The sequence below is a fragment of the Psilocybe cubensis genome, chromosome 2, assembly GCF_017499595.1.
Source record: "Psilocybe cubensis strain MGC-MH-2018 chromosome 2, whole genome shotgun sequence".
NCBI lineage: Eukaryota > Fungi > Basidiomycota > Agaricomycetes > Agaricales > Agrocybaceae > Psilocybe > Psilocybe cubensis.
The window spans coordinates 1,375,930-1,401,519 of NC_063000.1; the positions used below are offsets into that span (position 1 = coordinate 1,375,930).

Consider the following 25,590-nt stretch of genomic DNA (forward strand, 5'->3'; position numbering starts at 1 on the left):
GACGGTAACTCGTATGGAAAGGCCGCAGAGTGGACAAGATGGAAGCGGTTGCGAGAACTCTCGAGCATCCGCCTGAACATTCTCGTCCATCCTTCACTGTGCCGTCGTGCTTAGAGGCGGCTGCTTTCCGAGGATAGTCGAGGATACGCTCTGCATCTCCGGGGACTTTCCCCACAGCTGAATATGGAAAGCATATAACCTTCCTGTACGTGAGCTGCGATAGCGATTCTTCAGACAGCACGGTTGACAGGAAACCCAGCTGGAAAAAAAATATTCACTTGAAAATATTATTGGAGCGGCGCTTGTAAGTATTGATCTTATTAGTCATCGCATGATCGGGCTTGCGTGTCGGCAAGGCCGTGCCACCGGCGTAGATCTGACTCTTCCCCAAACATTCGCTTTCAGATTGCTACCCCCATGTCCACCTCTGAGCAGACACCGGCGCCCTCCCAACAACAACAGCAGCAGCAGAGGGTGCGCAAGCCGCCGTTTGCTGACTGGCCCACTATCAAGATTCTAACACCACCGCAGGGTAAGTCTGGTTGCTTATGCTAGACACAGTTGATAGACGATGTATTCCATCAGGTCGCTTCTCTCCGAAGACCGACGAATGGTGCTTCACCTACTGCTCACAGAGTGTCAGTGGTAGGTTCCATGGCAAGGAACCGAGTTGCCGTTCAGTCTGTCTGCGCAGGGTGTTTCCACATGAAGTACGAAACATCTTATCGTTCCACCGACATAATGAGGTCGGACCAGATGGAAAGGCGAAATATCCTCTACCGGTTGAAGGGCAGCCAAGCAACCTGCCCCGTATACTAGGTGGAACACCCAAGAATGATTCCGACGATCAACCTTCCAGTACCTCTGCTTCACCCATAAAACATTGGGACGAAGGTTGGTATGTTTGGACCGGAAAGGGAAAATGGACAGTTTTGCAGAAGACGGAGGAAATGATGTTGGATTTCCAGCGACAGCGACAGCTGGAGCAGATACGCCAGAAGAGGAAAGATATGTGGCTAGAGCAACAAGATCAGATGAAGCAGAATGGGGGCGAATTAGTCGGTGAGCAGAGGCCTCGTGGACCTCCTTGGTGGACCCCCTTGGTTCCACCCAAATCTGTAGAAGATACTAGGTGCGTGGTGTGGACGCTTACATATACGCGTTTTTAATCAAGCTCTTTCTCCAGTTCACTTTCACTCCTGGTTCCTTTGCCACCCGACTTCCCTCCGCTTTTGGACAAGATCAAGAAATTCCTTGAGCCTTCGCAGAAAGTCCTGAATATATTCTACGAGAGCATATCATCCGGAGAACAGAAACAATTTGCTTTACGGGTATGGGAGAAAGCGAAGACCGACGAACCATTCATTCTAGCACAACGGACTTGCTCTCATGTTTATGAACAGTGGAAGAAACATTCTGTTGCCGAGGAAGACGACGGAAAGAAAGGATCGCCATAAATATTTGTCAAAGCCAGCTAGGATACCATTCATTTACCATTCCACATTTTTCGCATACGCATATACATTTTCATTCCTGGGACGTCTCATTACATTGCATCATCGACTATTGTAGAATTTGCTCTATATAAATTGTTATATCACGTACAACATTGTATCATGGCATTAGGCTGTAAATTTCTTAATAATTGCCAATAAGACGGCAGCTCCCTAAACTTCTTTTTGCTTCTCATGGTAGTTTCCTCAATCTTCGCAAAGCCCCTTGTGGTGATCTATTTCTTACTTTTTCATATCTACCTTATACGCCTCTGCTCCCTACTTTTTATCATAACAATCAAGGACATCCTCGTAGATATTTGGAGAGCCTGGAATGGACCCATAACGGAGGGTTAAATCTCCTTTTCAGTAAGACTGTATCATGTTAACCTGGCTAGACACAACCTCTCTTTACTAAGTTATTGTATATCGTAGAGGTAGACCGTCCCACTTTTACAAGGCCACCGAACAGTATAATAAGTCCTTAAAAAAGCTCTCGAGATTCCTTAAATTTGACTTACCGTCACAGTACCAGTCGGGATACGAAATTTGTCTTTGGTGGCCTATGGAATTAACGTTGCATCCCATGTTTCCTTGTTTGCACATCGACTACCTTTCGAAGTTCCTTTTGTATCTTTGCCTCTTCTTTTTCCTCTATCGTCAAGATTCTTTGGGGTTTACGTTTTGCGTTTTTAGCGGCCGCGGGGCTCCTCCGCGTATCCAGCACATCTGTGTTTGCTTCACGAGGCAAGCGTGCTAAAGTTCTCGGGGTAGATGGATTTGACTTTGATAGCACAGATAGCACAGGTAAGAACCTCAAAGTGTAATACACAAGAAATGATTGAAATTGCTGCGGGGCCCTCTGAGTAGAGAATGGGGATCCTCATTGAACTTTTTGCCGTTGGGCAATTGTCAGAGTCGATATATCTTTGCCAAGAAGTTATCGGGGCACTATCCTTGAGCTATATGGATCAACCATGCATTCATATCCAAGGTCATAAAGGTTGGAATAATTGTGGTGTGTGAGGCGTTTCATCTGGTGTACTCAATGTAATACAAATTGGTCTATTGAGATGGATGCCACGGTACTAGTGTACTTGAGAGTTCAGGAATACATTCATTCAGAAGTTCGAACGTACAAGGCTAAAGACTAGAGTTTCAATATCAGGACGGCGGCGCTTAACCGCTCCTCTGCTTTGCATCTGCTGTTCAATAATTCATGAAAGAAGAGTGTATGTAAACAGAACACGTTTCTGCTGACCGCTAAAGCGAAGATGCACCGGGCAGTGCTCAAGGTGCACTCATACTCTTGAATCTTTATTGAGTCACTGGCTTCACTCACCTTTCTCAAATTTACCACAGGACATTTTAATGTAAACTTGGTCCAATATCGTACTGTACATTGTTACAAGTTCGTTCAAATTTAAACCCATTGTCGGATAATATTCATAGGAGTATGGGCTTTTAATGAGCAGAGAGTGTAAAACAAAGAAGTTATGGGTTTCTAGCAGAAGGAGTGCACCTGTCAATTGTCAACACCCCGACAAAAATATGACCTCAAGTTGACGACGGCGAGGTTCGAACTCGCGCCCTTTCGGACTGGATAAGTGAAGAAAATCACCTAATTCCAGCGCCTTAGACCACTCGGCCACATCGCCATGGAAGCGCCCAATAGGAAGTTAGGCGCCCATGCTAAAAATCTTATTTTGGTGACCAATGATTATAATCAAGTCACAAGCCAGCTGGCAGTGGAATTCCGACTAAAATACTATTGTGCGGCCCGAATAAAAACATGTTGACGACGGTGGGGTTCGAACCCACGCCCTTTCGGACTGGATAGCGACGAAATGCCTAATTCCAGCGCCTTAGACCACTCGGCCACATCGCCTTAAACGGTGGGCAAAAGTAATGTTTGTGACCCGAGGATTGCCGACCCGGGCCGAACCCTTCGTTTCTCAAGTCGATCCGAGTCACATCTTCAGTCCTGCTAGCATATAATCTTTCCCCTTTTCACCGCTGGTAAAATGCAATAGCGATTTATAACATTCTGTCAACTCATATCCAAGGAACATAATGGGTGTTCACGGCTTGACGACTTATCTACGCGAAAAACGACGCACGCTTTCGACAACAACGATCGTTTCTGGTTCCACGAACTCTCTAGTTCCGGTTGTGGTAGATGGCTGGTCGTGAGTTTGTTGGCACTTTTGCACATTTTCTAATTTGACGGGAGCTAAAGCTTCATTTACGATCTTTACCAGAGTTCCCGTTTGCCTTGGGTTTACGGCGGCGAATACATAGAATTTGTGCGACTCGTTCAAATTGTTGTTCAAGCTTGGATCAAAGCTGGATTGGAAGTGCACTTTGTATTCGATGGTCTGTGATAGCGATTCAGCTATCCTATACGCTCATTCATTGCTTCCTCATTATTTATAGGTGCTTGCCCTGATCTTAAATTTGCAACAATTGTCTCCAGGCTTGGACAATCCCATGTTCTACCTGCTCAGCTCTTTTTCCGAACATCATCGGCTTCGAGAAGCTCTGGCAGGTTTCTAGGAGAAAATCGTATATTACCCCCTCTCACCTATTCTGCCTGCCTTTATGCATTGGAAGTAGTTCGCCGAACAACGCCAGCTTTGGAGATCCATTTCGCTGACGAAGAAGGGGATCCGTACGCGGTAGAACTGGCCGGCAGACTGGAAGGATACGTTGTTGGCAACGACTCTGATTTCGTTATACTCAATTCAGAGGGGTATCGCGGATACATACCATTGGATGAGTTAGTTTGGCAGCTGCCACCATCCGAAGCAACAACTCCGACTAATGAGGTCAACGATGACTTTCAGACTGTCAAAACATCCAAAGCAAAGAAGAAGATCCCGCAGTATCTTCAACATGCAGCCGGACTCCTGCCTCCCGACAACACAGATGGACTATCCTTGTCATTCACTTCCTACAGCCCGCAATCTTTGGCCAAGCACTTGAATATACCGGTCACTTTGCTTCCTCTTTTTGGGGCTCTTGTAGGCAATGATTTTTCTCGTGAATCTGAATCGAGTTCCCGCAAAATCCAGGGAATGTTCTTCGAACGCCATCTCACTCTTAGCCAGCGTATAGATAAAGTTGCGAATATTATGAAGGCCGTGGTATCACCAGGAACTACACCTCGTGGTAAGGCCAAACACCAAGTCGGCAGCGTTATGGACCTCATTGATCGAACCGTGAATTGTCTTTTGGATCGGCAGACGGCGGTGATGGGCTCCGGGGAAATAGAGTCTATCATCGACAAGATAGTAAATGCTACACTCCAATATGCTATTCCAAAACATGAAGGTGATGTAATTGGTCGCAAAAGTCTTTGGCCCACGAGCGTTTGCGCGTTACATATGCCAGAGTCATGTCCCATTCTGCCAATTATTTCACATAACGTTGTGCGCCAGGCCGAATTATCTGACCAAGCAGATCCCAACCTTCTGGAGGCCAGAGGCCAATTGTTGGATGCCTACCGCAATGGAATGTTGTCTCCGAAAACCATGGATATACTCAACACAGCGTCCTCATGGCCTCGTCTTTTTCTCGAGAACCCTGACTTAGAAACAGTAGCAAGAAGTCTTGGCAGGCCTATCCGTGAATGGATATATGCCATCTTGCAGGATAGTTTAGGACTACCCTTCACTGAAGCACCCGATGGGAGCACAGGAGACAACTCTTCCGCTCCGCAGGAAAGCGACGATGACGATGAGCTCATCGATGTCGTCGAGTCAGACGATGAAGGTCAAATACCTGACTACTTGGCCCCTCTCAGAGGTGAACTTGACCGTCTCCATTCCGACGATGATGCCACAGAACCTCCAGCATCTATAATCTCTCACCGCAAACTGGCCAACACCCCTCCCACAGTAACTGAGTACGTGCGACGAGGGTCGAGAATAGCTTCAGAGGAAATCGTTGTCAAATCGATTTCAGATCTATTGTCGTCTATCGACCTTGTTGAATTCGCAGAAGCAGATGCTCCACCACTCGTTTTACGTTCGGATGAAGATCGCCTCACGATCCTCCTCCGCATCTTAAATTCTGACATACCGTCAGTGCGTTCTCTTACTCCAGATGTCATAACATCGGTACTTGCTCTCAGATGGGTGGTCAATACGCTTCATAGTCGTTGGCAGGAAACAGGAAGCAAAGACCGTGAAAAGGAGCGCTGGAGTAAAAACGAAGCTCGCTGCTTACTTTCCTCGTTTACATCTTTAAACTCGGTTTCTCTTGGCGATGTTGGCGACAGTGCTATGCCTCCTATTGAGGATCGGAATGTCCAACTTACTGCACAGATATTAATGGCACTGGAATCCATTGAGCAGCTGTCTCAGTCACTGCTTCTTCTCGATCGCGTTCCTGGAAATGCGTATCAATTGTCCGGTAAACTGTTTCATGGGCTTCTAACTGGGACGGCGCCCATGCTTTCCACACTTCTTCACAGCAGCGTATGGGCTGCAGTCGAAGAGGGTCTTTCTGATTGCTTCCAAGATGAAAGGGCAAAACGACCAAAAAAGCCCAAGGCAGCCAAGGTGCAAACGACCTCAATTGCGACGAACGGCGCTCGGGCGAATACGAAAAACAAGGGATTGTTTTCGATGTTAGGAGACCTCGAAGATTGAGTAACTTTGCTGTTTGTGCCATCTTCGGACTCTCTATTTTCAATGACATACAATCCACCATCTGTACTAGGATTCATATATCAGAACCTACTTTCCGATATGCATTGCTTATCCATGCACACAATACTCTCCCGCATCACTATTTATAATTCCATGAATCACTGTTATTCATACTTGCCCAATATTTTATTAGTTGTACAACCATTCTTTCCGACTCAATCAATCTACTAGGATGTAGAAATTATACTTAGCTGCATTTTTTATGCGGCTCTCATGTAACCTTGACAATATTGCCACAGGAGACATGTGTGACCTCAGTAGCACATTGTTTGACTCAAAAATATGAATATCATATTGGGAGGCGGTGTGCTACTACGCAGCCGCCCCATATTACCGAAACCTCTCGACTTTGCTCAGTGAATGAGATGTAACCTTTGACAGACATGTAGTACAGCGTGGCTGTACCCACGGGAATGCAGAATATGTGCAACTCAGAACTATACACAGCTCCTCAACTCACCCTGGCACTGGTTAAAGCACATTTACGAAATAATAATGCTGCTTGGTGCATCATCCTAGTAAGTAATTGGGAAGGCGATGCCGTTCCTGTACATATTTAAGCTTGGAGCAACTTTGTGACTTTCAAACCTTAGAGACTACACTTCAATCGACCGCTCCTTGCACTCGCAAAGGTATCCTCCAAGCCGGCATGCCCTCCAATCAACTTAACTCCAACTCCAACAAAATTATTGTCGGCAATCCACTCGTAAAGAAAGGCGTGGCTTCTTCTAGCATTCCTACCGATCTCATTACCTTTCAACTGGACCAAACTTGCGTTCTGGTCAAGCCAACACAACACTACCAGGTAATAATTTTTTTTATAAAGAAATGCATCATGGCAACTAAGGGCCATTTCAGGATGCACTGGATATCGCACAGAAGGAGTTTTTCTATGAACTCTCAAACGTCCCGAGGGAACGCCTCGCATTTTCCATAATTGAAAATGGCAACGGTGACCGACGAAAGCTCAGAATATCCGAGGGTGCATGGTCTACTCTCGTCTCGAAGCTACCACAGGGTTCGATTATACACATCACCATTCGTCCGGACCCGGAAGCTAAAGCGCCTCCACCTCAATATCTGGAGGTGCCAAATGGCCCACAAACAACCCTGGGACTTCGTCACTCTCGATCTGATTCAGGAATATCGTCTCATCCACATTCGACGAAGAATAATGGGATGTTTTCCTGGTTAGGAAGTGGGAAATAATAAATTTCGTTCATCCCAGGATTGGATTCAAACGCAATACAGAGCCAGTGGACCACCTAAACTTTTTTGCTTTGCCCCTCACCTTCGAGTCGTGATTCATTGTAATATAGAGCGTCGTCCTTGTTTAATAGGCCACAGGCAGACCCCATGGGCCCACATGTATGTAATTATACTGTTACAGTTTCTCGCTGATTTAGTCGCTTAGTGTATCATATCCAAGCATACCCAATATACCACTAGTATCATGTTCCACCAGTAGTAATGCAATTCATGGCCTTTTCTTGACACTTATATCACGGCGCTTAAGCTGCATATCCACCAAATTGTAGCGTGAGTCGAAAAGGGTGGTCCTCCAAATTTAGATTGACAGCCAATGTAGATATTGAAATAGATGCTCATTTTTCAGGTTCGAGAGTATCGCAGCAGTGCTTTGCTTCTGAAGGTTGCGTTGTACTGGAGAAGATTGTTGATATCGCGGACCCAATCGTCTTCCTTTCCGGGTCCAGCGCCTTCGCTGTGACGCATTTGCTCGACATCCGATGTTGAAATAATCGAGGACCGGTTTATGCATGGAACTGGGAAGGGCGACGCTTGAACTACTATTGATTCCCCAGGATGAAGAACATGCGACGACCGTCCGTCCATGGAAATTCCTGCGGGTGCGCGACTACGATCACCTATCTATGGAACGGGACGGACTAGATCAGGCATGTCTCAAATATGCTACGAACGAAGAGACGTACTCGCAACGTGATAATCGATGAAGATGGGAACACAAGAGGCCGGAACGACAGGCTTCGGGGACAGATGGGAGTAAGAACCAATGCACTCAGAGACGGGTGCACAATTGGACCTCCAGCAGATAGTGAATAGGCTGTAGACCCAGTTGGAGTAGATACAATCAAACCGTCCGACTGTTAAACGCAGCGTGTAAACAAAAGAGAACAAAAGTGCATATGTAACGTACCACTGCCTCAGTAAGATGTTGACCGTCGACAAAGATATCAATTGTATTGAGATGGGGACTTGAGCCACGATGCAGAGCAATTTCGTTCATGACCTGCCAATCTGATATAAACGCTTAGCCACCAGCTTGAATTTCGTCAAAAGACATGGGCTACCATCGCCGTCCTTGCTTTTCTTCGACAGATCCTTGTTATATAATGTACACGCAAGGCGCATGCGATGAAGTACGGTTGCTCTTCCAGAAAAGACACTCTCCAGTGCTCTGTCGAAGTCATCAATGTCTATTATCGATATGATGAATAAGAAAAGTGGGTACGGCAGTATTGGAGAGCAGAACTTACGAAAAGGGAGCAAAAATCCCAGTGTGCCCATCGAAAAACTTAAAACTGGCGGAACAGCACCGGCGCTAAAAAGCGAAGAGGCGTGTAGTATTGTCCCATCTCCACCCAATGTTACGACAAGATCAATTTTCTCTGGACTGGCTATTCGTTTATCAAATAAACCAATGTTACAAAATACAGCATCGGCGACATACTCGGCTTCCATACCTCTGCTCCATGAGGTATATCATCTCTATCTTCATGGAATACACGCACGTCGGGGTAAGTTTCATGTACGTGGCTATGATAATTTCTTAGAATGAGCGAAAATGCCTCATGGTACTTAGAAGTGATGATGACGTACTCAAGGAAGGCAGCTATAGCATGGATAACAGGTTGCGTTCGTAGTTTGTTGACGATGAGGATGTTCTTTGGACGATTTTGAATTTGTCCGCCTCTGTCTTTGCTCTAAGGTTAATTGTGTACTCTTGGGTAGAAGGATGTTAAAAACAAACGCTGGAGTTGATTGTGGAGGTATTGAAGTTGTAAAAGTCCTTGGCAAGACAGTTCGAGTATGCGTCGGGGTCCGTTTAGGCGCTAATCGAGCACGAAATAGATGTTTGTGCACCAAAGATCGACGGAAAACAGCGAGCATAGCTGTCAATTTGGAAGGGGAGAGGCAATTTCGGGGATGGATGTAGGTCGCCACTGAATACTGTGGCACCGTCGAACGAATATGCGAGCACGTGATACGCGAAATGTTTTCAACCATTGTCGCGTTCAACCCTGAAGTAGTTATCTACCATACCCCCTCTCTATACCGAACCGTGGGGGCAGTTATCCACTACCAAGATTTGACAATACGTACGTCTGACCTTTTTATGTATTCTTGAAACTTTGGCTAATTTTGCAGTACTTCACCGGTGACGGAGGTCTCTGGGAACACTTCATGCTTACAGACCTTTCGCATTCCCAATGGCCAACGCAACCATCTTCCCTGAGAAACGAACTCGGTCACAAATTAGTCTGCCTGATGCTATTCTCCAAATACCTCACGGTTCTCCCATGAAGGATGCGCGAAGTGCATTAAGGAATCACACCACTGCTACCATCGACACCACTACATCCTCTGAGCCCAAGCAGACGACCGACGATACCGAGGATGAATTACTCTTGTCACCTGGAAAACAGGCGTCACTTATGCGGGCAGCGAGTAATTCTAAACGCTCTGCGTCACCTCCTCTGCAAGATGAATACACACCGCCATCAGGGTCGTCGCCTGAAGGCAGATTACTGAAACGCGCAAAGCGAGAGCTTGGACCATTGGATGGATCAGAAGGTGGGGTAAAAGATATACATTCACTTTCCCAACTTCACAAACCTTCGAATACAGAAAGTCCTCGTAAACTTATAGACACCTCTCCCACCACAAGTCGACGTTCCGCGCGAAAGCGATCTACCACCAACAAGAAAGTACAGCCTACCCTCAGTGCCAGTCCACCTCCATCTACATTCTCTCCCATTCTAAGCACCTCGAAACAACCCAGAGCTCAGTCGGTGCCTTTATTCTCTACAAGTCATGATATACCCCACATCGATTTTCGAAATCCTCCGCATTCTCCTAGACGCTCTCGCTCCCGTTCTAAGTCACCATCCAAAACAGCAGAACCTAGACTACGACCGTTATTTGTAACATTTCCTGTCATTGAGGAAACACCTAGCGCATATGAGGATGGGGGAACGCCAATGGAGTTAGACGATGAAGCCAAAGGCGTGGCAAAGAAGGCGAGTGAGTTCCAAAGCCTCAGTGCACCTGAACAACCTCTGGAGCCACAATCGAATACTGCTGTCACTGCACGAACTTCCAGCTCACCACCAATTTCGCCGTCACCGTCTGCCACCTATGTACTGGGTGGTGCACCTGCTACTCCGGCTTCACATTCTTTGGACACATCAATACCAATGTCACCGTTGACACCTCTCCCTGAAACGCCTCTACCAGTGAGGTTAACAAATGCTGATAGTCGATACTCCAGCAATTTGGGCTGGGGGTTACCACTTATTACAGAAGTAAGCAGCGATTTTTTATCATGAAGTACTTGTGTGGTAATGTCTGGCATTTAGACCACCGAATCATCTGGCAACCTGGAGCTCCAAATTGCTGTTGAATCCTCGACCATCCAAAGTCGCCTTCCTCGACCTGCAGTCTCTATGCCGCCTCCACCATTGCCGCCGTCGAGGCTCACCCGACCTGGCATTACGGGTTCGTCTCGTCCAGTTTCTAATAAAGCCGGTCCACCGACCAAAGTGGCCACCGCAACGTCGTCAAAGAATCCTAATGCAACTGTAACTAAGAAGGATGCATTTGCATTGATGATGAAGAAGTCTCGAGAAGATAAAGAACGAATTGAAAGGGAGAAAAATAGGCAGCCCCCTGCTAATATTTTTACACCTATAACAACAGCAAAACGACCGGGTTCTCGAGAATCACTCAAGATGAAGATGAAGGACAAGATGCGACCTAAAATGAAATCGAAGCAAGATCCTGCAACTCAGCCCCCTCTAAATTTTGATGATGAGGAGCAAGAGGAGGAGGAGGAAATAGAAAAAGAGTCTGGCTCCAAATACTATGCTTCTACCCAAACTATCGTCGAATCTGGGCCTTCTACTCAATCGGAAATCGCCCCAGTTATCATACCAGATCCTCCCATTTCGCCCACGAGAATTGCTTTGGATTCATTAAGGTCCAGTTCCTTGCCCGAGGAGTCAAATATGGAGATTGTGGAAGACTCCGAGGGTGAAGGTCAGGCTCTCATGCATCCAGCTGTTGCTGCAGCGTATCCTGGTCATGTTTCTGCTAACCCCGGAGAAGGCCAAACAATCAGCGAGCTGGGAGTTGATACATCCCTTGTTGAACAACCTTTGGCTGAAGTTATGCAACCCGTGCCAACAATAGCTGTTGAAGCTCTCAAAGAAATATCCACTAAGATCGAGGGGCCCGAACACGAAGTCAGTCCTACTGACGATAATGTGGCGTCACAGTCGGCTGAAAACGTTTCCGAACAACAGCAAGAAGAGGAAGCTCAGACAGAAATTCGACCACCCAGTCGAACTCGAGTCAGTAGACTGCCTCTAGGGAAGAAAAGACAACCAGCGGTGGTCATTCCAGGTGGCCGTGTTACCCGTAGCGCTTCCAATAACAAGAAAAACGGTGATGAAGCTGAAGGTTTGTGTATGCTACCCTTAGCCTGAAATGTATGCATTTGACGCCTTAATTGTTAGCTTCAACATCCCAAGTACCTTCTAAACCATCTAACCCTTCTGGCATAGTAACTACCAAACGGCCTGTCTCCAAGGTGATGAAGAAATCCGCAGAAGCTGTGGGGTCGAGTAAGACAACCGAGGAGGAAGTGGGTCAAGAAAAGATGGTTCTGCCCCCAGGATCACCAATGAAAGTGAGTTCTCCGAGCAAAACCTTGCGCCCAATCACTCCCAAGAAGACTCCTGGTCGGTTCACTTTTTCGAACAAACCAATCTCAAGTCCATCACCTACCAAGGTTGTGAGGTCGTCTTCTCTCACTACATTGAAATCTTCCAGTAAGCTTCGGGTTTTGTTGATGTTTATTGTTGACTACAATAAGTTTTGTAGGCTTCGCTGGCCGTGCCTTTCCAATGGCACCCAGCCAAGTGGCTATGGGTGCCAATTCCTCTCTTTCGACTTTATCAAATGCACTTGAGAAATTGCGAATGCCACCACCTGCGAGACCTAGTACAAGCATGGGTTTCAATAGAGATGCCCCGGGCGATAGTGATGACGAAAAGCCTGCGACAATGACGAAGGACGATGTTGGTGTTGGGCGTACATCTTTCGGATTGGGACGTCCACAAGGCCTGAAAAGGGCCAGTACTCTTGAAGAAGATTCTTTTGGGCCAACGGCGAAAAATGCGGCTGCGTCCTCTAGTAAAAGTGCTGGTTCAACAGGAAAGAAACTCGTCCAGAAACCACTCTCCATGTTCATGCAAAATAAGGCCACGACTTCGAAGAACGGAACAAGCCACCTCCTGCGAAATACGGGGAAACCGTCACTTTTGAACGGCAGACCCTTATTTGTCGTTGGAGGTGGGGTTCGTCGCACCATCAGCAAAAAGTCGACGTTACCTGTGGTCATCGGAAGTCCTGTGAAAGGTGGGGCTCAGATGATGCACGAAGATGACGAAGTACTGGTGGAAGATGCGCCAAAAGAAGATGGTGACAATGGCGAATCACATCTGTCCGCAGCACCTCAGAACTCATCCTCGCTTTCGTTGGATGAGCTTTCCACTACCGCGGGTACCGAGAAAGGGAAAGGCAAGGAAAGAGACCATGACAAGACTTCAAAGCACGCGAGGAGAGTGTCAATGGCTTCTCATGCTCTTTCGTTATCGCTGAGTGCTCTGCCTCCTCCACAACCACTACCACAACGTGGTTTGATGGGCCCTCCGCCAACACCACCGCATGGCATAAAGAGTCCACAGAGAAGCACAAGTAGTAGCTACCCATCTACCTCAGCCGGAGGCAGTTCTCCTTCACAGCCAGCCCATCCCACAGGCACACGGTCTAGTGCTCGAATCGCCAAGATCGCTCCTGCAGTGCAGAAGGCGAAAACGGATGGAATGAAGAAAGCTGTATCAGAACCCACCCCGCCACCCAATCCTAATATCGAGGCTCTGAAAGTCTTGAAAGATTGTGTCATATTTGTAGATGTCAAGACAGATACTGGAGATGAAGCAGGCTCACTGTTTGTTGAGATGCTTGAAGGCGTCGGAGCAAGAGTTCGTTATTCGTTTTGCTATTTGTAAATGTTGTACTGAGTGTTTGTGTTTCCCTGACAGGTTTTGACTAGGGTCGGACAGACTTGTACACATATAGTGTATAAGAACGGCCTTATGAGCACTTTGAGTCGATACAAACTTCTTCGTGATCCTAAGCCACTAGTCGTCGGAATCGCTTGGGTTGTCGAATGTGTTGAACAGCGAAAACACGTAGATGAAACCGATTTTTTGGTAGATATTGAGAGCACAAACATTGCAGGCATCCATAAGGTAAAAAGCTTATTCCTGAGAATATATTGTATTGCTGAACTTGGTGTTCATCAGCGACGTCGTTCTGTTCTTCCGAAGTTACTCTCTAGTGCAGAATTTGAGACACCTTCGTCGGAGGCTGATAAGGAAGAGGATCCTGACCGATCCATGGAAGGATCGACATCATGTAGGACCCATCGTTGTTTGTGGCATTCAACACCATGCTTACATGCTTTGATCTAGCTCTCACAGCCGACGATGATCTAACACCATTGGAAAGAGCGCGAAGGAGGAAGAGCCTCATGATCGGTCTTCACCCATGATCTAACCGTTCTTGAATGGATGGAGCCATTTTCAACTTTTACGACATTTATGAAACCACCGATAAACCCCAGACTCACTCATTAATACACATAGTTGTATACATACATGTACTCTATCTCATTCTCAAATCAACCAATAGTTAGCAGTGGATGCCTCCTCATCTGGCGTACTGTTACATATAACACTTCATTGAAATTATCATGTTCTAACTGTAATTTTACACTTGGTTTGTTCAATAGGAACTAGTTTTGCGAGCAGATATATTAAGCATGACACTGGCAAGTATATACTATAATACATATGTGAAGATTTTGTTACATTAAATAAATGTTGTTTGATGATATGCCTATGGAAAAGGAAACTGCGTTGATGCGTTTTTGGCTTATCCCAGCACAACATATCAACTCGGCGAGCCTTGCTCACGTATGCAGCCTCCCGGTAATAAAAAGCGGAAATTTTCCGACTTTTCAATTAAGTATCGCGGTAGTCCCACTGCGGATTTTCCACTAGGCGGCGAGTCAGCATAGTAATGATCCTAAATAAGCACTTGCACTTACGGTTTGAGGCTCATTTGCGAAAGCAAGTCGACATACTATGTATATTGTCAATACAGGTCCATTGTTAAAAAATACAGCCTTTGACTTACGCTATAGGCTTCTGGAAGCATGCCAAATATGTCTTTTCCTCGGCAAATAGTGTCTTGGATTCTTTTTGGGTCTAACAAATTGACGCGACCAGCAATGCGATCTGCATGTGAGAACCCTTTCATTTTGATGGCATACTCAGGTATTGTCCTAAAGCAATAGCTACAATGCCAGCCTGCGTCAGCGAGAATACGTTCGCCGCTCTTCGAGTGTCGGTAATAACTGTTATCATTCCACATGTGCACACTTGCTCTCCAACTGGTAAAGCCGATAAACCATTCAAAGCTGGTCGCAGTTTCAATAACTATATCAAGTGCCGATATCTTTGCACTAACCTATAAAGAAAGTCCCGCAATTGTAAGTGAATAGATTGCCCAAATTCACAGCTCTTCAGGAGATCGACCGTATGACGAGCAGGAATTTCATCCAGGTCTGACATGATGACCATATTGGGAGTATTCTGAAGACCAGTGGTGGACAAATGTGACCTAATAAGCATAGTCATAGTGTTTCGGGTGTGTGCCTCCACGTCCCAAGGTGACTGCCCAGGGCGAAGAGCTGCTCCCGGTAGGCTGAGGGGAATGTTGAATTCAGGTGCTTCCAGCCACATAATAACCACTTACAAGTTATACACAATCTTATCTTCAAATTTCGAGAATCTGGCTCGATTATTTGCAAAGAACGTCTCCTTCGGCAGACCTGTAAATGTCGCATTCGATTCGAGAATGAGGAAGTAATCGACCACAGAATCCAGTTCATGCATGCGAATTTCCAATAAATCGAGTTCATTGCTCATGAGCACCGCATCCAATACCTTGACGCTTTCCGTGCTCGGCCTCGTTGACCACCCGTGAATGTCGCATATGTGTTCGTCAATTTTCAATCCATCGCCGTAGAAATGTGTGATTACTTCTTGAGGGCCACTGTTGCTGTCCCACAAAGGCCTTGTTGAATATGACAGAAGATTCTTCAATTGGTATTGATGTTTTGAGATGGTGTATAGAACGGTGAGAATGATCAATGTAATAACGATGAGTAGTGGCGTCGGTCGTGGCCGTCTAAATGAAGGAGCCATTTGGCTTTATCGTCTAGTGTTTAGAACGGCAAACATTCAAGGTCTTTCAAAAAGAACGGAATAGGTCCTACGCGGACTGCGAGTCGAATTGCTGGTGTTCGGGAACGTAGAAACAGAGAACCGAAATGGGTCAAGACTGGTTGTTTTGATCATGATGCAAATATCATGCACTAGCCAAGGGCATCATGGAGGTGCAGAGGGTCCCTGTATATCCATTAGGGGCTTGCCAAGTAGCGAAATTGATCATCAGCCCAACATCAGCCCTGTAACTTGCAGCAGAAGGTTTATATATGAGGAGGCTGAGCTTTATGATGTCAGACATAAAGCCGGACTCCCTCATCAATTGGCATCAGAAACGTCCTTGTGCAGTTGAGCTAGTGCTAGCAGAGGGTTAATATCCAAGTAATCATATTTGAAACTGAGTCGAACCATGGCAATACCCAGATTGCCACTCCATATATATCCTCGCTGGATTGTGCAGACAGAAGATATATTCGATGAAAATGGGACGTGATGAGCGCCTACTCTGTCCATCATTTTACCTCCATTATGACCATCCATGTCGTAAGTTTCCTAGGGGCCTTACTTGACAATAAAAGTCACATTACCTTGTTTCATTATTGACGCGACGAAGACTGCGCGACAATCTTGCGCCGATTTGAAGACCATGTCATTGATAATAAGATATTCCGTACTTTGACAAGCACTGCAGTCCATTCTTGTGATCATGGGTTAGGTGGGTGAGATTGAAACGTTGAGGCCTTAATTTAGGGGCATCCAATTTGGGGTTCTGAAAATAGAACTCAACAGCGGGACGGCAGCGGCATACGACAAGCGTGACAAATGATCCATACCCAAGAGGAGTCTGCGGGAAAAAAGCTCGCTGACACGATCTAACTCAGTGCTCGGTCGCGAAATAGAGACAAGCGACAGGTGCCAGTTGCAGCCAGTGGGATGATGAGGTGGCTTAACTTATTGCGAGCTTACCCTTACTAATTCTGGTTTATTATGTGTAGCCCCCACTAGACTGATGAGCAGTCACTAAATGAGGATGATGAAATTCTGCCCGCACTAGCATTGAGATATTTCCCAATCAATATACAGCTGACACCTTTCTCAAAGAGATTAGACGCGAAGTTCTGTCAACGATACCCCAAGGGAAGCCTACTACTAACAATAAATATATGTGAACAGCAACCGTCTGTCTACATATTCAGGTGCACAGTTGCAGTCTGGAGACAGCTGAAGGCTGGTTGGTCATTGCAAATGTACAAATCACTTTATGATTAAGGGAGTGAGAAGTTTGCGCCGACTTCTTGAGGATAACGGAGCAGCTTGGTCGATTTTCTCCTTCGGCCCAGGAATCATCAGGAAAGGAACCTTCAGTTCGCTCAGCCCGATTAAAAGATAAGAGGCATAAAAAGAACGCACCCCGAAATGAGACATGAGTTTGTTCATATCTTTTGCATGTGCCTCTGACCCTTCCTCAAGATCAAACTTATTGTTGTGACCGGCATTGGTGCTTTCTTCAGAGACAATGGAAAGCCCTCTCGGCCTCACAGTCTCTCTCACAGGAGACGATGTCGCACTGTCTAATCCATACTCGCGCAAAAGCCTCCTCGTCTCGTCTTGACTAAGTGCAAACAATGCTGACAAATCACGAGGGAAGTGAACAGACGGTGTGGGTGGAACAGTCTCTGGCATCAAGGCTGATCTTAATGAGCTCGAAGTGACTCGTTTGATGGGTGTGGGAGCCGGGACTTGTGGAAATGCTGTAGTTGGGGTGGCAAGAGTCGAGGTTTCAAGCGAGCTCGAGCGACTTATGTGTATAATAGGAGATTGCTCTGGCGTTGGAAGAGGTCGCAACAGGGGCCTCAGGCGCGCATTCGGACCAGGTACTGTTTGAAGAGAATTGTGGTGACGAGCTTCCCTGAGGTAACACTGAGTGTATGCTATTAATCTGCCAATGAGGTATCTTACGAATTATGTAAATTCGTCTTGATTTGCAAGATTTGCCGTTTGTGTGATATAACTTGCTTTCTGAGGTCTTGAGGAATTTGGACAGAAAGCTAGCAGATCCATGTTTAATTCGGCTTGGAGTAGTAGAGCAATGTCAAGGATCTTACTTGATCTCTTACTTTCTCTTCTATTCGATGCTGGATGGAGTCCTTGACGAGCTCATACAGGTGGGATCGAATTTTTTCTTCAACCACTTCTTTGATTTTGCTCTTCAGAAAAATCCGCAATGATTCGATGTCAGCCTTATGCTTTGCGATTTTGTTACCAAACATGACTTGAAGTTGACGGATCTTCAGATAATTAATTGATATAGAGAATATGATTCAAGAGCGAGTAGAAGACAAACCTGATCTGCCGCCTTGATATCGACGCTGAGGGACACCATCCCCTCGACTTGATCTCCAAGGCGACCAAAGGCCTCCGACATAGACATTAATGCCGACTTCATATTGGCCAGAACGTTCGCAATTGCAAGGATGTCCTTAGAAGCAACATCATCCACGCTCAAGGAAAGAGTGGGACTTGGTTCCTGCGACTGGTCTGTTGAGGATGGAAGGGGAGGGTTTTGTACGATATGAGCTGGTGTCTCTACTCTTTCACCCATCAGCGCTTCTGAAGCGGCGACCTCATCGGCTACACATTCTTCGGAGGGCGCCTCCTCGATTTCAATCTGGATGTCAGAGTCTTCTTCATCGTGTGTCTCTTCGACTGCTGCGTTAGCCTGAAACTGTGCTTCAGCGCGCTCCTCCACAACTTCCTGTCCTTTGACTGCGGCGTGCACATCAGTGTTAATTGCATTCTCAGTCTCTTCATCATCCTCTGTAAATCGCATTTCATATCCACCCTCGATGTCTGCCTCAACTTCCATCTCAACTTCATCTTCATGTTCGACCACTTCTTCGGCATGACCTTCTACCGCAGTTTCCTGTGAAGAAAGCTCTTCGTCAGCTACCACCTCATTCTCTGCCTCCAGTTCTCTCATTGCAGTAATTCCTTGCGACTCTGTCAATTCACCCTCCATTCTATCTGCTTCAAACTTCTTCTCATCCATAGGTTGATGGTGTTCGTCAAATCCAACTGCAGATAGTGTCTCTTCTATTTCGACTGTATCCTTCATATCGACCGATATCTCTGTTACAGACACAGGTTGTGTTTCGCTCTGAAAGCCTACTGCAGTGTTAGCCAGCCCTGCAGCATCTGGGACCTCTGGTGATACATCTTGCCCATTCTCTTCAGCTTGAGGTTTGGGATCGATCGTGTCAACGTCTGGATAGCCTTCAGTGGTGATTCCTGCCTCCTCTTCCTCAGTCTCTCCCACTACCTCAGTTTTGGCCTCCGAACCTGCGAGAATTTCTGCATGGTCTTCTAATCCGGCTCCTAAATCTGACGCCACAATCATGGCACCAACTTCCGCTTTTTTAAAAGCTTCACCGTCGGCTTCCCCTCGTCCATCAGCCGCTCCGATGACCAAATCTTCTCGATTGTCGCTCTGACATTGCACATCTTGTAAACCCGTCTCTGTTAGGAATTCCGAGCCGGAGTTTGCATCCTCCGTTCGGTGGTTCTCTTGCCCCTCGATATCCACCTGTGCCTCGGTAACCAGTTTGACCTCATCGACTAAGTCGGGTTTAGCATTAATCCCGGGGTCTGCCTCTGTTTGCGCATTTGTGGAAGCTTCCGCCATAGCATTTGCTGGATCTACATTTGCATCCTCTCCAGTTTGTAGTTCCACTTCGGCTTTAGATTCAACAACGGCTTCAGGTTGGATGTTAGCGTCTCTGTAATCCTCTGCTTCGGTGTTTACTGAAGCCAATTCTTCTCCAGTCCTTATGCCTTCAGCTTCGTGTTGCGCTTGAGTTTGATCCTCCGTAGTAGCAGAATGACTCTTGGTGTCCAATGTTTCTGCTTCTACTTGTACCTCTGTTTGTCCTGCAACCTCAGGAGAAGGCCCAAATGCTTCTATGTATCCAGTCTGTGAATCATATGTGTTGTCTCTCCCCTCCGTTTGACCCTCGGGCATTCCCTGCTCCTCTATTAGTCCAGGCGCCTCTATCGTATCGGCATGCTCGTTCAACGAGTTTCCAGGCCCTGATGGTGATTCGACACGTTTGACATTTAGCGAGTCCCATTTCAAGGTTTCTTCTGGGTCGGGGTCTGGTTTTGGTAGCACTGCGGAGACTTGCTCTCGGGGGACGTCATCGCCATGCGACTGTTGGGACGGTTCCTGCTTTCCTTCTGTAAGCAGTTCCTCTGTATCGCCCAAGGTCGGGGGGATTGGATCTTCCTGATGTTGGTTTGCGTCATTTGGTGAGAAGACTGCTTGCCCTGTATCACTTGCTGTCTCTTGTTTTGGGCCTGGTTCTAGGTTTGATTCTGGTCCTGAAATCCCACCCAGGCTTTGTTCCCCGTTCGACTGCTCTTGACTATGGTCCTGCTCTGCTTCCGTATCTGGATCTGGAAGTCGGTCTGACGCGTCATGTTTCTGCGTCTCCGCCGAGTCCGACGATTTCTGCACCACCAAATCATTAGATGGTAAATCAGCCGTAGGGGTCGAGGGTGATGTGAGAGGTGTATGATATGGAGATCCCAAGTTGGACTGTGAATCTGCAAATGTTTTTTTCTTGCCATTCGAGGTCACAGGTGTGTTTTGTGTGGCGCTAATTGGGGTGGGAGGTATCTTAACAGAAGGACTTTGAGGTTTACCCTTCGCCTTATTGTTCTTGTTGTTCTTTTTACCCATGATATCGACTGTTACACCTAACGCTTTAGAGGAGGTAGTGCCGATAGCCTATATAAATGAAGTTGGGAATGTCGTATCGCAAATGAAGAGATATGAACTTGAAGGATGGGACCAGATCTCAAAATTTGTAGGCGTGGCAGGTGGCGTATGGAAGGGAAAAGAATGTTATACATCCTCCTTCGTGTCGCCATAGGTTTTGTGCCTTCACATTCGATAAATCAGGAAGCCCTCGAAGCATGAGGCAAGGGCACTGTTGCGGCGTGTAAACAAAGATATTAAAAGTCGGAAAGAATCGTGGTATAAGCCCCCAACACAGGTTTGTAGCACAATGTGATCTGCTTCAAGCCAATTCGGTGTTTTCGAGGCTATTGAAACTCGAAGACTAAAATGGGGCGCGTTAGAATATTGGGCAGAAATCGACCGATACTGGGGGCGGTTACCCTACAAAATCAGTCACATTATAGTATGACACCGACCTCCAAGTATGTTGCGCATTTTGTTGTGGAATAGTCGTAGTTGCACTCAGTCCCAATGTTGAAGAATGTATCAGCAACGTAAGGGGCGTGTTCAAAACGCTTCACTCAGGCATTGTTTGGGCGGTATCGGGGCCGGCAAATCGACCACAACATCCATTTAGTTGCTCAATGTTGATAGAGCAATGGGCAATCATGAGAAGGAGTAAAAGACAGAAAGAACAGAGTCAATGTAGATGTTAATGCACAAGTATGATCACAAGTCGCTCCGCTTCCGTGAGTCGTTCCGTTTCCGGAGTAAATAGCCCCTTACAATTGCATGTTATGTTCACTCGACTCCAACCTCATCGGAAACTGTTCAAGACTCAGATGAACTTGTAACCCTTTCTCATTTGCATACTCATTCACAAAGCGTCTCCAAACATCCACAATCGCACATATTGTTCAACTGGAGGCTGCGTTTTGTGGAATGAGCATTCTCAGGGCACCAATATCTAGTATCAGGCTTTTGTACTCAACTACAAATCCACATCTCTATCATATATCATCTCATCGCAATACGTCTTGCTTGAGTCGCAAAATCATTCGCATTCGAGGCATGTCAAGTCCATCTTCCCCGACGGCAGCATCGTCCACCGTGGCGGAAAAGTCAACGGCAGCCCCACCTCATACCAAAGTTACATTCCCCATATCACCAGTGCCAAAGAACCCTCTCGGGGATGGTGCATATATCCGTACTGCCGCTGCTCTTATTATTGGGTAATCCCAATCAACGTTGATTTTGTTACAAAAACGCTAACGGGATCGCATGGTCCAGGGATGAGATTTTGAATGGCAAAACCCTCGACCGCAATTCCCACCACTTTGCCCAGTACTGTTTTGAGCATGGTATCAATTTGTACGTTCCTATCCCCTTGTTACATTATATACTTGATAATGAGGCCAGTGGGAAATTCTCAGGAAGCGCATTGAAGTAATTGCTGACAGTGAAGAGGAAATGTACGCCAATATTTTGTATACATCCATGCTCCCGTGTGAACTCAATAATCTTCTAGCATCGAGGCTAGCAGAAGACTTGTCGAAAAGTATGATTTTGTCATAACCAGTGGTGGGATCGGGCCAACGCACGACGGTATTTGATGTTTTGTCACCCAGCTCGAGGCTTTTCATGACATATTTTTTAGATATTACTTATGAATCCCTTGGAAAGGCGTTTGGACAAAAGCTTGTTCATCATGAAGAGACAATAACACGACTGAATGAAATGAGCAAACACCGTTCTTGGGTCGGGACTCAGAATGCTGAACAATTAGCTGCTACCCATCGTATGGCATTGTTTCCTGAAAACGCTGAAGTCATTTTTGTCGCAGAAGATATATGGGTGGTAAGCCACCAATTCTCATTACATTTTACTCTACACGAACCATTAATTACGTTCTTCTAGCCCGTTGTACGTCTTGCAGGCAAACTTTGTATCTTCCCCGGAATTCCCGCTTTATTTCAAAAGATGTTGCACAATCTTACTTTCTTCCTTCCTCTTCCTCCGAAGAGCGAAAGGCCTTTACGAATCCAAATATTCACTGAGTTTGTCCCATAATCTTGCCACGGGAAATCGTGTTCTGATCATTACTCTAGGCGGCCGGAGTCAATAATTGCGCCGTATTTGACTTCACTGCAAGAGCGACTCAAACCACACGGAATTCAGGTTGGATCATACCCAGTGTTGTATAAGGGTGTCTTTGTGAGCTTAATTGGTCGCGATTTCCAACCCAAAGATGCGGGCAAGGGCACTGCTGAAGGGAACATGTGCCTAACGGAAATCGCTCGAGAAGTGGAAGTAGAGATTGGAGGCAAGATTGCGAGCGAAGAAGAAATAGCTGCGCAAAAAAGTCGTTCAGCTTCCCCAGAAATTCCAGATATGGCCGTCCAGAAGAAAGAAAACGTCTCGGCAGGTGTCGAATCACTGGGGCCAAGCGCAACTGGGTATGGAGAGAAAGCCAAATACTGACCTTTGAGTCGTTGGTTTACGTTGGTTACATAGGTGCATGATTTTTTCTGATTCTAAATTGCTTTCCTTAGTGGTTGATTTGGGTCGCTGTAGCTCCTTCTCGTGTTCTTTCATATACAATGCCATTTGAACGTCTTTTTTTGCTGTGCGTTCTTTGGTAATGCAATCTGGTCATCCAAAAGCGATAAATATTATTATCCTGAAAAGATGATAATATCTGATTTGCATAATGCGGTTGCATTGCACGCCCGACGGTCCTTCACCTGCTTCAACGGCATCTGCATTTGGTTGATCAATGTCCTTTAGTTCTTTGGCTTCCCATTCCTCGAACCGATATCGTGATTTTTCTTATTCCTTGGGTCGACACTTCCGTTTTCGCATTTCACCGCTGTGTTACCTTACTGATCCATTACAACAGAAGCAGTCCCTCACTCGAGCCGCTTCGCACGAAAATGCTGCCCTGCCCAAGAAGACCGCACAGATCCATGATTATTCTGCTGGCATACCATTGGTTTCTTTGCCTGATATGTTGATCACCAGAGTCTGTTTGACTTTTGAACCCATTGAAACTTTGCGCAGCGCAGAGCTTACAAACCTGCTTGCCCCTAATTGAAACAATCCTGCTTAACCGCGAAAATAGAAGAGCGCTTCTTTTGAAGACGTGAACCAATGGAAATGGCAAGCTCGGTAGATATACCGTTGCTAGGCCGTTCTTGGCGGGTGTACCCAACTACACCATCCTATGGCCACTCGTTTCTATTCCACATCCCACCATTTGTGGTTGCTTGACGCTCAGTTGACATTTGCCAACTGCATCTTAGTGCTCTTCACTCCTATCTATTATCACAGATTTATTGAGCAAGGACCAGTGGCTCAACATGGAGTCACTTTTCCGGCTTACCATACCATGGGATCCACGTAGCCCTAATCGTTCTTGACGCCCTTTACCTCTCCCCCAGGGATGACATTGCGACACTCTGTCACCGCACACGAAGTCACAGTCATTTGACACTCAGTAAGTGGCATATCATGACATACAAGTGCCGCACCGAGCCTCAGGCAGCCTTCGGTGCCTTCACGTCCATCTCATCTTCGTCGGGAAATCTTTTGTGGATGGCACCGCCGTATCACCCCTCTCCACAGGTCTATTCCGCTTTCGTGCAATGTGAGCCACTTCGTCCGCGGGGTAATGCCTTTTTTTTGGTGTGTATTTTCCAACATGAGCAAGCATGACAGATGACCACCTTTGTCCTATGCGTATTGCGTCAACTTTCTCCGTGTCTCATGGAGGGGGTGTACTTGCAGGTTCATTTCACATCATCCACAGTGCTGAACCTACAGAGCCGAAAGGGGCTCATCTAAAGAAGGACACAATCAGTATAAAAATGACTGTGCTTCTTGCATTCCGTCTCAACGCATCAAGAGCCTAATATATCCTTTGGCACAAGATGTACAGATGGCCTGAAAAGTCGTCTATTTTGAAGAATCATACACAGCAAAAAAAACTGAACCACTCTCTGTCTTACTGTCACCTAACTTGCATCACTTAGACCGCTCAAATGGCCTGGCTTAAGGTATCACTCAAAATAAACACTTTGGCATGATGATCATGATATCGATGGTCGTCCGTCCAGTGAACTTCACGGGGCGTGCCGAGTCTGACTCGCAGAATCTGCTAAAAGTTTTGTACTCAGATGACTTATCCGCGGAGGAAAACAAGTTGGGAAAACTTGAGGCTCGACATATGTGGTGTGCAAGGTAGGCCACATGCTACGCATTGAAAATCGTTCACGGCTCAATCAGGCCTCTTCTGCGTCATCTATATTTTACTAGCGCTATGAGAATTTGGAGCTACTTGGGGCCTAGGACGCAGAGCGGATGGAGGATGAAGATGGATCACGACTGGCAAGTCAAAGAAACGGCACAAATCCGGCCTTGACAACGCGTGTACGTACCTGCCACAGTCATCGCGTATGTCCCGGATGCCAGAGGCCTCCTGATATATATTTTAAATCGCTGTTAGAACTCTGGTGAGCTGCCTTGGCTAGAAATTACCGACGGCTCTGAGATCACTTTTGACATTTTTACGAAAAGTTAGGTTTGGTTCGCCGCACGCATAGCTTTGTTATGATGCAGACGAGATCAAGGCAATCACACACATCCCGAGAGAGGTCACACCAGTCGACTTGTTCAGTTTTCAGTAATCAAACGCACAAAACCCCTTTCAATTTATTTTTTCACGTATCGGATCTCTCTTGGACATTAAAGAATACGTACCGAAAAACCAACTGGCGGAGAATTTGCACCCGACTCCGTTAAGTCATTCAATGGCGCTCGACAAACTTATTTGTGCTTGCTTATGCTATGTTCGCACAAATGGCCACTCACGGTCATTCGCAGTACCAATGCGTCATGACATATGCAATGCCATAGGACATCAATTTCGTCACCCTGATCACTGACATTTCCATCTTCAATGCCTCAACCACTCAACCAGCAATCATAAGGATCTTTGATACTTCACAAACTGTGATACCGGCGAT

General features: G+C 46.4%; 8 protein-coding genes and 2 non-coding genes across 10 annotated transcripts; 5 read left to right on the top strand and 5 right to left on the bottom strand.

Moving 5' to 3' along the window:
• Window positions 1-417: 417 nt before the first annotated feature.
• On the top strand, window positions 418-1,457 carry JR316_0001940 (uncharacterized protein; the record flags this gene model as incomplete). Its single annotated transcript, XM_047887738.1, has 3 exons — window positions 418-532; window positions 586-1,132; window positions 1,187-1,457. 3 exons carry the CDS (start codon window positions 418-420, stop codon window positions 1,455-1,457), a joined length of 933 nt encoding a protein of 310 aa, XP_047752661.1.
• Window positions 1,458-3,056: 1,599 nt separating this feature from the next.
• On the bottom strand, window positions 3,057-3,151 carry JR316_0001941. The gene has a single exon. It is a non-coding gene; the product is annotated as a tRNA-Leu (tRNA).
• A 138-nt stretch (window positions 3,152-3,289) lies between these two features.
• JR316_0001942 lies at window positions 3,290-3,381 on the bottom strand. Its single transcript has one exon. It is a non-coding gene; the product is annotated as a tRNA-Leu (tRNA).
• A 185-nt stretch (window positions 3,382-3,566) lies between these two features.
• On the top strand, window positions 3,567-6,148 carry JR316_0001943 (uncharacterized protein; the record flags this gene model as incomplete). Its single annotated transcript, XM_047887739.1, has 3 exons — window positions 3,567-3,682; window positions 3,733-3,869; window positions 3,930-6,148. 3 exons carry the CDS (start codon window positions 3,567-3,569, stop codon window positions 6,146-6,148), a joined length of 2,472 nt encoding a protein of 823 aa, XP_047752662.1.
• A 709-nt stretch (window positions 6,149-6,857) lies between these two features.
• Window positions 6,858-7,417, top strand: JR316_0001944 (uncharacterized protein; the record flags this gene model as incomplete). The annotated part of the gene is made up of 2 exons (XM_047887740.1): window positions 6,858-7,013; window positions 7,067-7,417. The coding sequence occupies 2 exons, from the start codon at window positions 6,858-6,860 to the stop codon at window positions 7,415-7,417; spliced, it is 507 nt and encodes a 168-aa protein (XP_047752663.1).
• Window positions 7,418-7,819: 402 nt separating this feature from the next.
• JR316_0001945 (NADH kinase pos5, mitochondrial) lies at window positions 7,820-9,358 on the bottom strand (the record flags this gene model as incomplete). The annotated part of the gene is made up of 8 exons (XM_047887741.1): window positions 7,820-8,098; window positions 8,161-8,331; window positions 8,385-8,485; window positions 8,539-8,664; window positions 8,725-8,865; window positions 8,919-9,004; window positions 9,068-9,160; window positions 9,219-9,358. The coding sequence occupies 8 exons, from the start codon at window positions 9,356-9,358 to the stop codon at window positions 7,820-7,822; spliced, it is 1,137 nt and encodes a 378-aa protein (XP_047752664.1).
• A 320-nt stretch (window positions 9,359-9,678) lies between these two features.
• JR316_0001946 (Microcephalin) lies at window positions 9,679-14,087 on the top strand (the record flags this gene model as incomplete). Its single annotated transcript, XM_047887742.1, has 7 exons — window positions 9,679-10,773; window positions 10,828-11,929; window positions 11,986-12,300; window positions 12,353-13,515; window positions 13,576-13,785; window positions 13,840-13,951; window positions 14,008-14,087. 7 exons carry the CDS (start codon window positions 9,679-9,681, stop codon window positions 14,085-14,087), a joined length of 4,077 nt encoding a protein of 1,358 aa, XP_047752665.1.
• Window positions 14,088-14,488: 401 nt separating this feature from the next.
• On the bottom strand, window positions 14,489-15,807 carry JR316_0001947 (Beta-1,4-mannosyl-glycoprotein 4-beta-N-acetylglucosaminyltransferase; the record flags this gene model as incomplete). Its single annotated transcript, XM_047887743.1, has 5 exons — window positions 14,489-14,594; window positions 14,646-14,680; window positions 14,735-15,017; window positions 15,068-15,304; window positions 15,356-15,807. The coding sequence occupies 5 exons, from the start codon at window positions 15,805-15,807 to the stop codon at window positions 14,489-14,491; spliced, it is 1,113 nt and encodes a 370-aa protein (XP_047752666.1).
• Window positions 15,808-17,082: 1,275 nt separating this feature from the next.
• JR316_0001948 (uncharacterized protein) lies at window positions 17,083-20,566 on the bottom strand (the record flags this gene model as incomplete). The annotated part of the gene is made up of 3 exons (XM_047887744.1): window positions 17,083-17,748; window positions 17,934-18,116; window positions 18,173-20,566. 3 exons carry the CDS (start codon window positions 20,564-20,566, stop codon window positions 17,083-17,085), a joined length of 3,243 nt encoding a protein of 1,080 aa, XP_047752667.1.
• Window positions 20,567-21,637: 1,071 nt separating this feature from the next.
• On the top strand, window positions 21,638-23,047 carry JR316_0001949 (uncharacterized protein; the record flags this gene model as incomplete). The annotated part of the gene is made up of 7 exons (XM_047887745.1): window positions 21,638-21,798; window positions 21,857-21,937; window positions 22,000-22,038; window positions 22,095-22,171; window positions 22,224-22,423; window positions 22,484-22,623; window positions 22,675-23,047. 7 exons carry the CDS (start codon window positions 21,638-21,640, stop codon window positions 23,045-23,047), a joined length of 1,071 nt encoding a protein of 356 aa, XP_047752668.1.
• Window positions 23,048-25,590: the final 2,543 nt, after the last annotated feature.